General features: G+C 41.8%; 1 protein-coding gene across 1 annotated transcript in view; it reads right to left on the bottom strand.

Moving 5' to 3' along the window:
* Positions 1-12246, bottom strand: part of smg6 (SMG6 nonsense mediated mRNA decay factor) — a 293373-nt gene that overhangs the window by 189628 nt on the left and 91499 nt on the right. Inside the window, exon 10 of the mRNA XM_033045897.1 lies at positions 10907-11052. Coding sequence (XP_032901788.1) covers positions 10907-11052 — 146 coding nt within the window. The remainder of the gene's footprint in view (positions 1-10906; positions 11053-12246) is intronic.

The following is a 12246-nucleotide window of genomic DNA, read 5'->3' as shown; positions in this document are numbered from 1 at the left end:
GTAATCTAAATCTCTCAGACGTGATACAGAAGTTACACAATATTATGCAGCAAGTGGATGCATTGGAAAGAAAGCCTGTTGAAAAAAAAAACTTTCTACATTGTGATAAAAAAAATTGTGTTTTTCTACTGAAAATGATGCCGATCTGGGATCTGTAGTCTTTATCATTCCCAGATGTGAAAAGAGAAATTGAGGATAGGCAATTGGGAAATGTGGAATGCCCTGTTTATTGTGTCAGAACTGAGCTGGTTATATTCACTCACTTGTGAGTTTCCAGTTCATACAGCAGGTGTGGCGATAAATTTGTTTTAATCCATCATTTTTTTTTAAATTGTGTTTTAATGTGTCTCTTCCAAGTGTCTGGGTCATTTCAGGGCTGCCTCTCCCCAGACTTGTCTGTCTGCCATTTGGAAAATTCCCCTTGCCAGATTAAGAGTGTTGAATGAAGTGACCCACTTGAGTACCTTTTTCAAAATCAAGCCCTTATGAAAAGCTAGCTCCTCAGAGGACAAACCTAGAGGGGAGAGGACAAACTGAAATTGGCCTGCTGTTGCACTAAACCTCTCCCGTTTCACACCACAACGGCAGCGGCCGGCAGCAGTTTTCACCATCCTTCCCCTCACTTACCCAGGTAACACTGGCAACAGAGTGGGGCATCCCCAACTCCTTTGTGGAATTCTGGTTGCTGACTGCAATGTCTGCTCACATGGTAAACCAATGTGAGGCCAAAGCCATTGGGTGACCAGCAGCAGTCAGTGAACTGCTGCGTGATACTTCCAACTTCAGAACTGGAGGCGAAAGAACTGGACCAAACAGAGGAAAATTATCTACTTTTATAACGTACTTTGTCACATCCATCAAAACCCTGAAATGCTTCACTACTAGCACTGGCCTTTGAGCCGCAGTAACCATTTAGCAAGAATGGGAATGTAACAAATTAAGTAAAATTGTAACCCAGCTGTGATTTAAGGGTGAGCAAAATGTTGGCTGAATCAATATGCAATCCAGGCATTCGGCACGGCTGCCCTCTGTTACCCCGATTATTTTTACATGCTACTGAAACTGGTTGCCAGTATAACAAAAGCAGGTTGTATTTACACGGCATATTTAACAGAGAAAGGGTTATTATGTTGCTTCAGAAACCAAAGCGAGACTGACATCACATTGAGAGCCAAAAGGCATTGCAAAACGTTTGAGCAAAAAAAATTGTTTTAGGGATAGTCTGAGTAAAAAAGGACTGGCTGGAAGAGAAAAGAATACAGGGGATTTAGGGAAGGAATTCCAGATTAGAACCTGGTCAGATGAAAGCACACGGTCTTGTTGTATATGGAGGGGTATGTGGAAATAAACCAATAGTCAGGAACTGGGAGTGCAGGAGATGGGTTTCATGGCCGAAGGTTATAGATTAAGTCAAGAGTCATGAGTGTTTATTGTCATGTATCCCAGATAGAACAATGACATTCTTACTTGCTGCAGCACAACAGAATATGTAAACACAGTACACTGTAAACAATATGATAAACGAGAGAGAAAAAAAAAAGTTCAGTGTGTGTGTATATATACAAATAATCGCACAAATACACACACACACACATATATTTTATATATATAGAGACACATACATACACACATACTCAAAAAACAAACAAAAATATCAAGAATTTTAATTTGAAATGCTGGCGAACCTCATTGAAACTTACCAAATAGTGAAAGGCCTGGATAGAATGAATGTGGAGCGGATGTTTCCATTAGTGGGAGAGTCTAGAACCATAGGCCAACGCCTCAGAAAAAAAGGACGTGCCTTTAAAAAGGAGATGAGCAGGAATTTCTTTAGTCAGAGGCGAAGCTGTGGAATTGCCACAGGCGGCTGTGGAGGACAAGTCAATGGATATTTTTATGTGGGAGATTGACAGATTTTTGATTAGGGGTTATGTGGCGAAGGCTGGAGAATGGGGTTGAGAGAGAAAGATAGATCAACCATGATTGAATGGCGTAGTAGACTTGATGGGCTTAATGGCCTTATTCTGCTCCAAGAACTTCTGAACCTGGAGCCAATGCAGATTACTAAAGATGAGAGCACGGACAAGAAAGAAATAATGTGGGCTGGGAAGTGAACTGCAGAGTTTTAGATAAGATGGAATTTATGGGGAATGGGAAGCTGTCCCAGAGAATTAAGATTAGAGATGAAAAAGATATTTCTGAATGTTTCAATAGCAGGCCATCCGAGGAGGGTAATGTTAATAGACTTTTACTTAATATATAAGGTATTGGGTCGGAAATTGAACTCCAGGCCAATCTTTTGAGAAAAGGTGACTGACAGGATCTTTAGCATGATGAAAGGTTTAAATAGATTGAATGCTAAGAGAACATTTCTATTTGTGAGTGGGAGCCTAACTGGAACCCATCATAGTCGGCTTGCTAGGAAATGCAGCCAACTGGTCAGAATGAGGAACATGCAACCACAGGAACTGGTTACACTGAATAATATGGATGTTGGACAAGCACACGAGGGGGAAGGGAATAGAGTGCCACACTGATAGATGCGAAAGAGGGGCTTGAATAGAGCATGAATACTGAGATGGCCACTATAGAGATATGTGTGATACAATCTAGAGTTATCTGTTGATGGAGTACTTGACTGCATCTCATCTATTTCCTGCACCTCTGCTCTCACCCCTTCCACCTTGTCAGAGCTCCTCTTCCACCAAATAGCCTCTGCATTCGAAGGATCATCCTTCGCATTTTCCACCAAGATCCAACCTCCAGGCACATTTACCTTTCCCTTTTCTCCAAATTCAGCATTTCACAAAGGCTATTGTGGATTCCCAGATCCACTCCTCTGCCGTGCTATGAACCACTCACCATTTTATGGGATTTTCCCAGCAATCGCAAGAGATTCAACATTTGTCCTTTCACCACTACCCTTCCCACCACCCAGGGATCCATCGGTCCTTCAAAGGAAAGCAACGAGTCACATGGACTTCTTCTGATCTACTATACTACTGCATGCAGTAGCTTCCTCTACAATGGAGAAACCAAACCGTGACCACATTGCAAAATATTTTGGTTGCAGTCCGCAGGATCGACCCTGAGCTTCCTGTTGTCTGCCAATTTAATTCTCCATTTCACTCAACATATCTGTATGTGGCCTCTTACAGTGTAATGCAAGCTTGAGGAATGGCACGTGAACTTCTGACTAGCATGTTGAATCCATTTAGATTTCATACTGAATGCTTCAAATTCTGGTAACTCTCTTTCATATATCAGAAAGGGTCAATTCAGCTGCAAGTCATCTGCCTGTAATACTGACTCAGATTTACTCCCTACATTCATACGGCCTGACTTGCTGGGCTGAAATAAAGCAATGGCCCTATATTTCACGTTTTTTTACACTCCTTTGTTTGTATTTTTGCTCAATAACTGCCCTAATCTCACAGCTTTTGTTTATTCCCTTCCACTTGGCCTTGCGATGCAGCTGGTAGAGCTGCTGCCTCGCCAGAGATCTTGACCTCGGGTACTGTTTGTGTGGAGTTTGCAAGATCTCCCTGTGAGTTTCCTCTGGGTGCGGATTTATAGGTTAATTGGCCTCTGTAAATTGCCCTTGGTGTATAAGGAGTGGATGCGAATGTGGGATAGCACAGAATTAGTCGACAAGTCAACATTGATTAGATAGATCAAAGATATTGCTGTATCTGTCAATCAATCAATCTCTCTCTTATTAACCTACCTTCTCGATGATCTCCATTATGCATCCTCAAGGCCCTCCTGGCCTTACTCCATCAGAGATATTCTTTTTGTCCTATCCATCCCTCCCTCATCATCTCTGCAAACTCTCAGATACTCTACCCCAATTTTGATGAAGGGTCTTCACTTGAAACATGAACTCTGTTTCCTATTTAATGAGTGATTCTTTAGCTGCTGAATGTTCTCAGCACTTTCCATTTATATTTCAATACTAAAGTCGTTGGCTAACTATTGACATTAAAATGAAGCATAAAAAGGCTTATTTCAAATAACAAGTCATTGTATAGAAAATCATGCAGAGCTGATTACAGGGATCTAGTTAAACAGAAATAATAAGGACTAAGTTTGACATTAATTCTACAACTTCAGGTAACTTGCTTTCTCTGCAGCAGAACTGCCCATTTCTCCTGTAAATCATCCACTTATGATATGGCTCATTTTCTCCCATTAGCACAACCTTACTTACCTCTTGGGCATGTCCTACAGCCCTGATTAATAATGGGAATATTGACATTTATGTAAATATACAACTAACAAGCAGAGAAAGGAAGCATCGAGTGTTCAACAGGTGGGACCTGCACACATGAGACGGGTCTTCAGCAGGATCAGGACCAAATTCCCTGCAAGGGGGTTTAGTGATGTTATTGAGCGGGATTTAAAGTAGCTTGACAGGGAAATGGGAACCTAGAAGGGAATTCAAGAAGAAATCAAAGCAGTAAGTTGGTTAGAAAAGTAGCAAGCAAAATAATAGATAGCACAAGCAAAATGTAAAGTGAAAAAAATTGAAGATGTACAAATTCATGTGATATCCATGGCATAGAAAGCCATGAATCTAATGTTGGTCGATAGGATTAGTGCAGATAGATACAATAGGCTGCATGAACATGGTGTGCCAAAGGGTCGGTTTCTGTACAGAAGTCTCCACTCTAAATGCTCTAATATAATTAAATGGGTATGATCTAATGGATCCTATAGAAACTGGATGGTGCGTGACAAAAACTGGGAACTTAATGTTCAAGGCATTTGACATTAATGAAGAATGCGCAAAAGGAAAAGGAATGTTATAACAGTATTGATAAGGGAAGAATATTCAATGCAATAATGAGAAGTGACCTTGGCTTAGCAGATCAGGATAGAGGCCTAGGATCAATTTGGTTTACGCTAAAAAACAGCAAAGAACAGAAACAAAATTGTGAAAGTTATTTATTGGCCATTAAATAGTATTTGCATTATTGGGCATTATATAAGTCGGGACATTAGAACAGCATGTAATGAGGTAGACTTGGGGGACAATAATCTAAATATAGACTGGACAAGTCAGATTAGTGGTAATAAGGTGGAGATCAAATTTTTGGAATGTATACAAGGCAACATGCTGAGGAACCAAGGGACAGGACATTTTAGACCTATTTTCACGCAATGAGAAAAGGTTGATTGATAATCTTGTTATAAAGGGACCTTTAGGGAAGAGTAACCATAACATGACAGAATTTCACATAGAATTCCAAAAGTAATGCAGTTCAATGAAACTGGGGTCTTAAATTCTAACAAGGAAATGAACATGTGAGAGCCAACTGTGATTCCTTTGGAGAACACATTGAAAGGTCTACTGTGGACAGACAATGGCTAGTATCTAAAGAAATATTGTACAAGCTGCCAAACATTCCTTACAGGCACAAAAACCCAAATGGAAAAGTGATTTAGCCATGGATGACAGAAGAAATTAAAGATAGCATTCTATCAGAGAAAGGGCTATAAAGTTGCCAGAATCAGCAGCAGGCTTGCGAATTGACAGCATTTTAGAACACAGCAAAGGGGGAACAAGAGTTTATATAAATACCACTTGGAAGATCAAAGATGGGTCTCTCAAAAAGAAAATGAGAGAATTTATAAAGAGGAATATGGAAGTGGCAGAAGAATTAAACAGTTACTTGTGTCTGTTTACATGGAAGATGACAAAAGAAAGCCAGGAATATTACAGAACTAGCAGTTTAGTGAGAATGACAAACTGAAAGTGGTGAACACTGCCAAGTCCATCATGGGTGCAGCTCCCCACCATTGGAGGGGTGTACAGGAGTAGCTGCTTCAAAAAGGCAACCAGCAGAATCAAGGACCCACATCACCCTGGCCACTCCTGCCATTGGGAAGAAGGTATAGGTGCCTGAAAACTGTAACGTCCAGGTTCAGGAACAAATTCTTCCCAACAACCACCAGGCTACTGAATACCACATACTTCAAGTATACTTCAAACTGCCTTGAGTACACTAGGGACTTTGTTTTTGCATTATATATATTTTTTAAATTTAGTGAACTTTTTTTTTAAAATTCTGGTATCTACAGAGTATTACATTTACATACCTGTTGTACTGCTGCAAGAACGAATCTCAATGTTCCATTTCAGGACAAATGACAATAAAACAATCTTAACTCTTGAACATGAGTTTCAGCCAAAAACTAGTTCTAGGGCAATTGGTGAATTTAAAAGCCATTAAATCCCAAGAACCCAGTGATTCACCTCCCAGATTTCTGAAGGTAATATAGAGATAATGGATGCTCTGGTTGACATCTTTCATGTGACTTTGCTGAGTAAGGAGGGAGGGGGTAGGGGGGGAGGCATAGTGGGGAGGGGGAGGCATGGTGGGGAGGGGGAGGCATGGTGGGGAGAGAGGTGAAAGGAGGGAGGAGGGAACTCGGAGGAAACATATGTAGGACTGAACAGAATCAGCATGGATTTATAAAAAAGTCACCTTTTACTGCAATTCCTTAAGGATGAGACGTCGAATGCAGAAAGGGGAACTAGTCGATGTGGCGAATTTAGGTATTTTGACGTCTTCCAGAAAGTCTCAGAGTTTGGTCAACAAAGTTGGAGCACACGGGTAACACAGCGTGAGAATTGGTTATAGAACAAAAAGCAAAGGGTGTTTATAAACAGATCATTCTCGGGTTGGCAGGCTGTGACGAACAGAGTACTTCAGAGATTGTTGCTTAAGCCCCACTATTCACAATCTACATCAATGAGTTGGCTGAGGGGACCAGATGTGATATTTCCAAGTTTGTCGATGATACTAAACTGGGAGGGATTTAATTTCCACTAAATCCAGAGGATAAGACGTAAATGAGGCTTCAAGGGCAGTGGGCGAGAATACTGTGGAAAAATGTAAATCATCCACTTGGTGCATAAAAAGGAAAAGCTGAATATTTATTAGCTGCTGACAGATTTGACTATGTCCATGTTCAAAATAAATTTGCTTTAATTCTAGTTACTGAAATCCAATCTGCAATGAGTAGGGGATTAGGAAGACAAATAGTATAAGACTTTATTACCAGAAGAATTTGAATACAGGAGTAAGGAAACCTTGCCGCAATTAATCAGGAAATTTGTGAGGTTATGCCTGGACGACAGTGATCAATTTTCGTCTTCTTACCTAAAACGATGGACTTTCCTTAGAAGGAATGCAGCAAAGATTCACTAGACTGGTTCCAGGCTGGGAGGAGAGATTGAGTAAACTGGGAAAGTATTCTATGGAGTTTAGAGGAATCAGAGATTATATCAATGAAATCTGCAGAATCTTTGCAGGGCATGAAAAGATGGATGCAGTGAGGTTGCCTCCCTCGCCTACTGCTTCCGCGAATAAGGGGACTCTGTTTCAGGATGAGGCCTCAGGGCTTCTTTTGGACCATAAAAAAAGGATGCTGAATCTGCAAATGTTCAATTGTAGAGTTCAATCAATAAGGAGATAAATATATTTCTAGCTATTAAGTGAATTGAGGGATATGAGGATAATGTAGCAAAATGCTGCTGAGGAAGATGATCAGCCAGGATCTTGGTGTATGAAGGATATCTACTCTAGCTTCTAATTCTAAGGCTCATGCTGAGGCATGGAATATTAATGGAGTATCCAATGGTGCACTTTGTATCTGTTTTCTCAGACAAGACAATGGTACTAATGTCACAGCAAAGTACAAGGAAAGGAATTAATTAGGATAATAATGGAAAATATACCTAAAATGTTGTCAGCATTGGAGTCACCCAGTCCAGATGGAAGACATTGGTTGCTGAGGGGATTAAAGGAAATAGCAGGGTCCTGGGCCTGCTCGCACACAATAAAGATGCCAGAAGACTGGTGGCTGAGAGACATTACAATTTTGTTCAAAACAAGAGAGTGATAAACCCAGTTACAAAGGTCCAGGGAACTAAGTCAGAGGCAAGGTGTCTGGCAACAATCGACTCATCACTTGATTTCCAAAAATTCCCTCCTATCTACGAGACACAAGGTACAAGCATGGTGGAGTACTGTGCACTTGCCTGGATGAGTGCAGCTCCAAAGACACTCAGAAAGCTCAAAACCATCCAGAACAAAGCATGCCACTTGAATGGCATCATTCATGAATGGCACCACCATGAACATTCAAATTTGTCACCAGTGGTGTAAGCATGCAGCTTACACAAAGCAATAGAATTGAATAGAATGCCTTTTATTGTCATTCAAACAGACGTGGTTTGAACGAAATTTCATTCCTACAGTCTTGGCATTACAAAAAAAAACCAAGACACACACTTAACACAATTTACACAAACATCCATCACAGTGAATCTCCAACACCTCTTCACTGTGATGGAAGGCAAAAATCTTATCTCTTCCCTTTGTTCTTCTCCCGCGGTCCAGCAGTCCAACTGCAGCGTCTGAGACCGAGGTTAAAGCCCCCGGTGGGGGATGGTAAGTCCTGCGGCCGTTTAAGCCGCGCGGGGCGATGTTAGGCCACGCTCCGAGTCACTTAAACCCCGCGATTCCGGCAGGAGAAGATGCGGGAGCTCCGAAAAGTGGTATCCCACCAGGGACCTGCGAGCTCCCGATGTTCCTGTCCACCGGGCCTGCGGCCGGAGCCTCCGAAGCTCCGAAGTCGGGTTGCAGCCGCGCGCCACCACAGCTCTCCCCGTTCCGAAGTTGGCCAGCCCTCAGGTTGGTTCCGTTGGAGGTCGCCGCCGGCTCCACGATTTTAGGCCCAATGACACCGGAGACCCGACAGGGAAAAAGTCGGGTCCCCGTACAGGGAAGAGATTAAGCGGTTCCCCCTCCCCCCCCCCCCAGCACATATACACAGCTAAAAAACAATAAAAATTAGAACTAAAAACATACATTTAACGGGACAAAAATTTAAAAAAAAAGACAGACGGACTGCAATCGAGCCGCTGCCGTTAGGCGCCGCCACACACCTGTTATATTGTCGCCATCAGCTAGTGGGCATTCAGTGGCAATTGCTTTATGCTGTCCTATAGTTGACTTCTACCTAATGAAAGTGGCCATGAGCAGATTCACCTTGCAACCGATAAAAACTGGTTACAGTTGCCAAGGTCACCTGATTCACACGCAGTTTACTGCAAGAAAGAATAGTTGAGGCAGGTACAATAATAACATTTAAAAGTCAAATGGACATGGATAGGAAAGGTTTAGCAGGGTAGGAGCCAAATGCAAGCAAATGGGACAAGCTTAGAGGGGCATCTTATTGGGCAAGGACGAATGGAGCCAAAGGGCCTGTTTCCGTGCTGTATGACTCTATGATACTCTATAAAGAGTTCTGCAAAAGCATGACATTGGAAACCCTGATCAAAACATGGACTAGATTACATTACTCTACCCTCTTAAAAAAGTTGATGGTGACATGGTAGAGATAAATTCCATTTCCCAAGTGCTTTCGACTGGATAATTAACCTTTAATTGAACTTGTACTCCAAGTCAGCCATATGAAAGACAATGTAACTGGGTGGTTGATGGTCAGCACAGATTCGATGGGCTGAATGGCCTATTTTGTGTTGTATCTGTCTATAACCGTTTCCATCACTGGAACCACCACTCGCACCATCCACAAACGCATGACATCCACCATCAAGGAGGACAAGGGCAGAATGTAATCACTTGGAGGTTTTTACTCCAAGATAACCCAATCCCAGACTTGAAATAGATAGTAGTCCCATCAGTGTCACTGCAGCGAAATCCTGTAAATCCACTCAATAGGAATGAAAGATCACCAGCACATCAGCTAGCGTGTGGTCCCGACCTCCCATTTACCTTATTGGAGACTTTTGAACAAACTTAATGGGTCTTTATCAGACCTTACCTTGCACTAAAAGTTGTACCTTTAATCCTTTATCTGTGCACTGTGGACGGCTTGATTGTAATCATGTATAGTTTTTTTTCTTTGACTGGATTGCAATCAAACAAAAGCTTTCCACTAAACTTCGGTCCACGTGACAATAATAATAAACAAAACTAACTAAACACAAGAACTACAATAGTTTAAGGTGATGATAACATGGAACAGTACAGCACAGGAACAGGCCCGGGCTCACAATGTCTGTGCCGAACATGATGCCAAGATCTGTCTGCCTTCAAGAACAGCTTCTTCCCATCAATCACCGGGATAATGAACCACCCCACACAACCTAACCACAAACCTACCTCAGCACTGAACTGCTATGGACTTTACATAAGATTGTACTATGTACTTTGGCTTGCACCATTATGGTCTGGTTTACCTAGTATAAATAATAACATTGTAGATTTATTTAATGTGCCCGTAAAGCATATGGCTGTATGGTAAATCAAATTTCACTGAACCTTAATTGGTACATGTGACAATAGACTGACCTTGAAACCTTGAAGCTGCAGCAAGTAAGAATTTCATTGCAGATTCGGTGCATGTCAATTAAACACTTTTGACTCTTGAATGGCCAATGATGCTGACCATTGATGCAATTAATATATTCATAGATAGTTGGGTCTAATTTTGATGGAGGGAAATCTTTTAGACTAAGTAGTTTGGGTCAAAGTTAGTTATCATTTGTGGCAGCCAGTATAGAACTTTAATATGAAATAGCTTTTGCAACCTTGATAAATGGAGAGAGGCGACAAAGACAAATACAGCTAATGTTCTCCAATGGAATATGAAATACATGTGATAAAGCAAAACAAAACTGACTAAGGATCTGGGTTTCTCGTTCTATTTGTTTACCCGTTGATGAAGGATGTGGCAGGAGAGACTTCAACAGGAAGTCTGACCTGTACAATGCTCAATATTATTCCCTCTGTTGATCATTTCACTCATGTTTGTCAGTGACAGTGTCTTTCAGAAACTGATGTTACAAATCGGAAGGAGGACTCACCTTTGAGTTGAGAGTGGTGCACTGCAAACATGTTTATAGCCATCAGCTGCAGCATGCGAGTGTTACCAATAGGGGATGGACTATGCTGAAGCAGCACTCGGAATTCCTTCAGAACATTTGCGGACACTGATGGAAAGGTCTCCATTCTGCAACAAGAGGGGGAAAAAACTTGCATAATGTAATACTTTTCACAATCTCATGAGATTCCTAAGCTAGTTAAGTACTTTTAATGACACACAGTCTCAATCATTTGTGCAGAGCAATTCACCAATGAGGCAATTATATAATCAGAAATTTACAGCAGAGAGGAACCTCAGCCTAAGCTCATAATTATAATTCCCTTGGGCCAGCATCATCTCAGCAAATCTCCTCTGTACCCTCTCTAATGCTGTCATATCCTTCCTGTGGCATGGTGATCACTATTGTACACAGATCTCCTGTTATGAGCAAACTCATGCCCCTGTGTGACCTCTTGATTCTTGCACTCTATTACTTAACAGATAAAGGCAAACATTCTCGGTCACCCAGTCAACATGCCCATTCATCTTGAGGGATTTCTGAAGATGCACTCCAACAACTTTCTGTTTCTCCACACGTCTCAGCGTCCTGCCAGTTATCTTGTCTTCTCCTGCCTTCTTTGCCATCATCAAATATATGAATTCACACATTGCAGAACAGAATTCCAGTTCTACTATGTTAATGGTTTTATGCAGACTGTTTGGGGACGCAGAAAAGGCTGCCAGATTTCACCAGCAACCCAGTGTCAGAATCAGGAAACAGGCCATTCGGCCCAACTTGCCCACACCAACCATCAGCATTACTCCATATTAACCCCACTTGGTCTAGAGTCCTCTATGCCTGTGATTTAAGTGCTCATCTAAATACTTCTAACAGTAGCTCAGCTTCTACCATTCTCTTTGACAATGTTTTCAAGATATTCACTATTCTCTGGGTAAAGGTCCCCCTCATATTCCCTCTAAATCTCTTACCCTAGTCGTTTTTCTAATTGTCCTTGAGAATATGGAGGAGACCTGCCTCCTTGACCTACTAGTGACGGTACTAACACAGGACGACTTGGCAGAGATTTCCAGGGTTTAGACTCAAGGAGAGGCGATATATTTTCCAAATCAGGCTGGTGCGTGACTTGGAAGGGAACCAAACAGGCGGAAGTGTTCTCTTGCACCTGCTGCCCTTGTCCTTTATGGCAGCAGAGGTCATGGGCTTGGGAGGTGCTGTAGGAATTCACTTGGTTAGCATTTCGTTAAAAAAAGACACAAAGTGCTAAAGTAACTCAGCGGGTCAGGCAGCATTTCTAGGGAACATGGATTGATGACATTTTG

Source organism: Amblyraja radiata, chromosome 28, assembly GCF_010909765.2.
Source record: "Amblyraja radiata isolate CabotCenter1 chromosome 28, sAmbRad1.1.pri, whole genome shotgun sequence".
NCBI classification, from domain to species: Eukaryota; Metazoa; Chordata; class Chondrichthyes; order Rajiformes; family Rajidae; genus Amblyraja; species Amblyraja radiata.
This window is presented reverse-complemented; position numbering and strand designations above follow the sequence as displayed.